General features: G+C 39.9%; 1 protein-coding gene across 1 annotated transcript; it reads right to left on the bottom strand.

Moving 5' to 3' along the window:
• Positions 1-3,014: 3,014 nt before the first annotated feature.
• On the bottom strand, positions 3,015-3,958 carry LOC102270800 (olfactory receptor-like protein OLF4). Its single transcript, XM_005905690.3, is given in 2 exon segments — positions 3,015-3,628; positions 3,631-3,958. Coding segments are annotated over 2 exon segments (942 nt in total).
• Positions 3,959-6,358: the final 2,400 nt, after the last annotated feature.

Raw genomic sequence — 6,358 nt, 5'->3', positions numbered from 1 at the left:
CAAGTTTGGGAAAGCTTTGAGAAAGTAGAAAATGAACAAAGGGAAAAATTATTTATAAATCAGACAGAGAAGGAAACAGAAATCTGAGTTACTTCAATGGTATAAAGAAGTTGAATCATTTTGATATTTAGCAAAACTAATACAATATTGTAAAGTTTAAAAATAAAATAAAATTTTAAAAAAAGAAATGAAAATTCAGGAAATAGAGACAGAACAATTCTATGTATACACTCTGATCAAATAATATTAAATTCTGGCTCAAATGCTTTGCAGTTTGCTAAAAATGAGGACTTCTTTAACCCTATGACAATTAGTCCTTCTATTACTGCCATCCCAAAGAATATTTTCAAGGCTTTCTTTATATCTTCATACCTTAAGCTAAGAGGAAATGGTTCAGCACAGATGTAACCACAGTGAACATCACTGAAGCTGTTGCATTTGACTGTGAGCTATGGGTACCAGCAGAGCAAAGGTATAGTCTAGACTGTTGTAGTAAATAAGGAGAAGACTGAGAGGTGAGACACAGAAATGGGTGCATACTTCTGCAATGTCACTTCAGTCATGTCTGGTTCCTTGCAACTCTATGGATTGTAGCCTACCAGGCTTCTCTGTTCATGGGATTCTCTAGGCAAGAATACTGGAGTAGGTTGCCATTTCCTTCTCTAGGGTATCTTCCTGACTGAGGGATATCTTAAGTCTCCAGCATTGGCAGGCAGGTTCTTTACCACTAGCACCACCTGAGGGAACTATCTTAGAGTATGAGCAAAGGATCATAAGTGATCACCACCCATGAATACAGCTTCAAAATATATCCCTATGTCATTAAGAAAGGCTTTATAATTGGTAAGTTGGACCACCTGTTATATTCCACCTGTTGTTTATTCCCTATTCTGGGAAAGATCTCAGCTATTATTTCTTTAAATAGCATCTTTTCTTTCTCTCACACTCTTTTTCTTCTAAGATACTCAATATACTTGTTACTTATTCTAAAGGAGTCCTATAATACTTGTAGATTCTCTTCATTAAAAAAAAAAGAAAGAAAGAAAAGCAGTTCTCTTAATCCTAAATCATTCTACCTTTAAGGTCACTATTTCTCTTCGCCATATGATCTGCTCAACTTTTAGTGCTTTCTAATACATCTTTCAACTCATTTATAGATTTATTCAACTCCAGTATGTCTGTTTGGTTATGTTTAAGACTTTTCATCTCTTTGAAAATTGTTTCTTATTTTCATTTATTTTTTAAATTTATGAGTGTAAGTGCATTTGTGAGTGTTCCTATAGCTTCCTGAGTTTCTCCATGACACTATTTGAGTTTTCCACTGGCTTGATCACAATCTTCTATGGTGTTAAGATTGTTTTCTGGAAAATTGTCTTTTTTTGTGTGTGTGATTCTGTGTTACTGTGGTTTTTTATAGTGCCAAGTGGGTAGCTCCTCTGGCAGTGCACTTGAAATAACAAACGCCTTTTTCACTTAGGTAAAGGTCTGTTCATTCTGATTCTAACAATTCAACAAACGTAACAGGAGGCCTTTCTGTGTTTTTCAGTTAGGTGACACAGTAACACAAGTCTTTTGTTTCTTTTACCTGAGTTGCATCTGAGTTGCATTTACTGAAGTAGGAAATGCAACCCCACTTCAATGTTCTTTCCTATAAAATTCCATGAACAGAAAAGCCTGGAGGGCTGCAGTCCAGGGGGAGGTCATGTATGGATGTGAGAGTTGGACTGTGAAGAAGGCTGAGCGCCAAGGAATTGATGCTTTTGAACTGTGGTGCTGGAGAAGACTCTTGAGAGTCCCTTGGACTGCAAGGAGATCCAACCAGTCCATTCTGAAGGAGATTAGCCCTGGGATTTCTTTGGAAGGAATGATGCTAAAGCTGAAACTTCAGTACTTTGGCCACCTCGTGCGAAGAGTTGACTCGTTGGAAAAGACTCTGATGTTAGGAGGGATTGGGGGCAAGAGGAGAAGGGGACGACAGAGGATGAGATGGCTGGATGGCATCACTGACTCGATGGACTTGAGTCTGAGTGAACTCCGAGAGTTTGTGATGGACAGGGAGGCCTGGCATGCTGCGATTCATGGGGTCGCAAAGAGTCGGACATGACTGAGCGACTGATCTGATCTGATCTGATACAAACTCATTTGTTAATAAGCATTATATTAAAGCATTTACTACAAAAATGAGTTATGCAGCAATAGCTAACTAATCAAAAATAAAAGTGAACAGAACTGAAGACAATTATATTAATTGGTTTCTCAACTATGCACTTATTCTGATATTTAAAGGTAGCATTCATGATTACTCTGTCTTTAAATTTTATTTCAGATAACTATATTAAAAATTGGTACATTAAGTTTCCTCTCCAGATAAGCAGGAAAAGATGAAAAGTGTGCTTGTTTGCACTAAACATGTAACCTTGAATCACATGACTGGATAGGCATTTCAGTCCTCCAGTGAGCCATCCTTTGGTCATGTATATATTTTGATATACAAAGTTCACTCTGAACAACACTGTGGTGAAGGGCACTGACCTTCTGTGCAGTAAAAAATCTAAATATAATTTTTCAGTCAGCTCTCTATATCCACAGTTCCATATCTGAATGTTCAACGTAATCTATTAAAAGTTATTTAAAATACCTTAGTTGTCAACTTTACTTTAAACAAATATGAGTAATGAAACTAATAACTATCATTTAGAATAATAAGAGAACAATTACTTGTAATGACATATGTCATTTGAGAATAAATTATTCTTAAGAAACTCAGTCCTCTCATGAAGTACATGAGTATTTCCAAATATTGCTGATTCAAATGTAGGAAAATTTTGAAGTAGGGATAAGTACAAATAAAAAGCCTATATATCAGGTTGAGGAGAAAGCTTAATAAATCAATACATGGAATTATTTTAATGAAAATTCCAGGGAACAATGAAAAGAAGCAAATTTGATTCTGCAATGATCAAAGAATCATAATTTCTGATTCTGAGGCTTTGAGTCATGCCATCAAGGTCACTTCATTTCCCCCAGCAGAGTTCGCCTTTTCTACCTAATATTTCATAGAATCTCTTCAGAGCCCCTTTTATGTCTTTATTCCTTAGACTGTAGATAAAGGGGTTCAGCATGGGTGTGACCACTGTGTACATCACCGAAGCTGCTGCACCTGATCTTGAACTGTGGGGAGCAGCAGGGTTAAGGTGCACTCCTAGGACAGAACAATAAAATAAAAAGACAACTGAGAGGTGAGATGCACAGGTGGTTTTATACTTTCCCTCAGCTGATGAGATTCCTCGTATGCAAGAAACTATTTTAGAGTAAGAGTAAAGTATCCCAGCAAAAGGACCACCACCCAGCAAGGTAGCTGCAAAATACAATACCATGTCATTAAGAAAGGTGTCAGAACAGGCAAGTTGTAAGACTTGATTGAGTTCACAGAAAAAGTGGGGTATTTTGAAGTCTGAACAGGACAATCGCAACACCATTAACTTCTGTAACAAGGAGTACATGACACCCACGAACCAAGATATCAGAACCAGGAGACCACAGAGTCGGGGGTTCATGATGACCATGTAGTGCAACGGGTGACAGATGGCCACAAACCGGTCATAGGCCATCATATCCAGGAGAAATCATCTAAACTTGCAAAGAGAATGTAAAAGTACATCTGGATGATGCAACCTTCAAAGGTGCTCAATTTGTTCTGTGTCTGGATGTTCCATAGCATCTTTGGGACAGTGGTAGAAGTGAAGCCGATGTCTACAAAGGACAGGTTGGAGAGGAAGAAGTACATGGGGGTGTGGAGGTGGGAGTCTGAGATGGTGGCCAGGATGACAAGCAGGTTTCCAAACACAGTGATCTACATGGACAGAAAAAGTCCAAATACGAGGGGCTGCAGCTCAGGTGCCTCTGAAAATTCCATGAGAAGAAATTCTGAAACTTCTGAAATATTTTGTGGTTCCATGCCGTGTAGGTAACTACCAAGATATAGAACAATAACTTATTAACTTTTACATAAGCAAGCATTAGCAACCTAGCACGCATGCATGTTCAGTCACTTCCGTCATGTCCGTCTTTGCGATTCCATGAACTGTGGCCTGCAAGGCTCCCCTGTCCATGGGATTCTCCAGGCAAAAATATTGGAGTGGATTGTCATTTCCTTCTCCAGGGGATCTTCCCTATGCAGGGATCGAAACTGTGTCTTTTATGTCTTCTTCATTGGCAGGCAAGTTGTTTACCATTAGCACCAACCCAACATACATGCTATTACTTACATTTCACAGTCAAGACATTAACTTCAATAGATATCAGTAGGGGGTGAGGAAAAGTCCTTTCTCATTTTTCTTATATGGCATACTTTCTTTGTTATTCATGTTCTTTAAGCTTTAATCTCTCCTTTGTAGGTTCAGTGGGCACACTACTTCTGGTTCTGTTCTTTTACCAGCATTCAAAGCCCTCCCTAGACCATACTCTATAAATCATGTATATGCCATGATTATTCATCCTTTTACACTGAATAACTTTCTTCTTATGATTTTCTCACTTTTCATACATATATTTATTTTACTATACTCAGTTCAGATTAGTCGCGTCCGACTCTTTGTGACCCCATGGACTGCAGCATGCCAGGCCTCCCTGTCCATCACCATCTCCCAGAATATACTCAAACTCATGTCCATTGAGTCAGTGATGCCATCCAACCATCTCATCCTCTGCTGTCCCCTTCTCCTCCTGCCTTCAATCTTTCTGGCATCAGGGTCTTTTCAAATGAGTCAGTTCTTCACATCAGATGACCAAAGTCTTGGAGTTTCAGCTTCAGCATCAGTCCTTCCAATGAATATTAAGGACTGATTTTCTTTAGGATGGACTGGTTGGATCTCCTTGCCATCCAAGGGACTCTCAAGGGTCTTCTCCTACAGTATAGTTCAAAAGCATCAATTCTTTGATGCTCAGCTTTCTTTATAGTCCAACTCTCACATCCATACATGATGACTGGAAAAACCATAGCTTTGACTAGACAGACCTTTGTTGTCAAAATAATGTCTCTGCTTTTTAATATGCTGTCTAGGTTGGTCATAACTTTTCTTCCAAGCAGCTAGCATCTTTTAATTTCATGGCAGGAATCACCATCTGCAGTGATTTTGGAGACCCCAAAAATAAATGTTACCCCATCTATTTGCCATGAAGTGATCCTTATTGCAGAAAGTGAAGAGGAACTAAAAAGCCTCTTGATGAAAGTGAAAGTGGAGAGTAAAAAAGTTGGCTTAAAGCTCAAGATGAAGATCATGGTATCCGGTCCCATCACTTCATTGGAAATAGATGGGGAAACAGTGGAAACAGTGCCAGACTTTATTTTTCTGGGCTCCAAAATCACTGCAGATGGTGACTACAGCCATGGAATTAAAAGACGCTTACTCCTTGGAAGGAAAGTTATGACCAACCTAGAAAGCATATTGAAAAGCAGAGACATTACTTTGCCAACAAAGGTCTGTCTAGTCAAGGCTATGGTTTTTCCAGAGGTCATGTATGGATGTGAGAGTTGGACTGTGAAGAAAGCTGAGCACGGAAGAAGTGATGCTTTTGAACTGTGGTGTTAAAGAAGACTCTTGAGAGTCCGTTGGACTGCAAGGAGATCCAACCAGTCCATTCTGAAGATCAGCCCTGTGATTTCTTTGGAAGGAATGATGCGAAAGCTGAAACTCCGGTACTTTGGCCACCTCATGTGAAGAGTTGATTCATTGGAAAAGACTCTGATGCTGGGAGGAATTGGGGGCAGGAGGAAAAGGGGAGGACAGAGGATGAGATGGCTTGATGGCATCACTGACTCAATGGACGTGAGTCTGAGTGAACTCCGGGATCAGTGATGGACAGGGAGGCCTGGCGTGCTGTGATTCACGGGGTCACAAAGAGTCGGACACGACTGAGCGACTGAACTGAACTGAACTGTTGGGACCAGATGCCATGATTTTAGTTCCCTTAGGCTGAGTTTTAAGCCAACTTTTTCACTCTCCTCTTTCACGTTCATCAAGAGGCTCTTTAGTTCTTCTTCACTTTCTGCCATAAAGGTGGTCATCGCATACTGTACTCAGACTTCAACAGTATATGCCACCATCAAATGAGCAGGGGATGCACCTGCATAGCTCACTTTGTTTTTCCCAAATGTATGTGAATATTTGTGTACCTATTTACAAACACAGGGGCTTCCCTGGTGACTCAGCAGTAAAGAATCAGTCTGCAATGCAGGAGACACAGTAGATGCATATTCAGTCCTTGGATGGGGAAGATGGGCAACCTACTCCAGTATTCTTGCCTAGAGAATACCATGGACAGAGGAGCCTGGTGGGCTACAGTCAATGGGGTCACA

This window comes from Bos mutus, chromosome 7 (genome assembly GCF_027580195.1).
Source record: "Bos mutus isolate GX-2022 chromosome 7, NWIPB_WYAK_1.1, whole genome shotgun sequence".
Classification (NCBI taxonomy): domain Eukaryota; kingdom Metazoa; phylum Chordata; class Mammalia; order Artiodactyla; family Bovidae; genus Bos; species Bos mutus.
The sequence above is the reverse complement of the archived record's forward strand: the minus strand, read 5'-3'. Positions and strand labels throughout refer to the sequence as shown.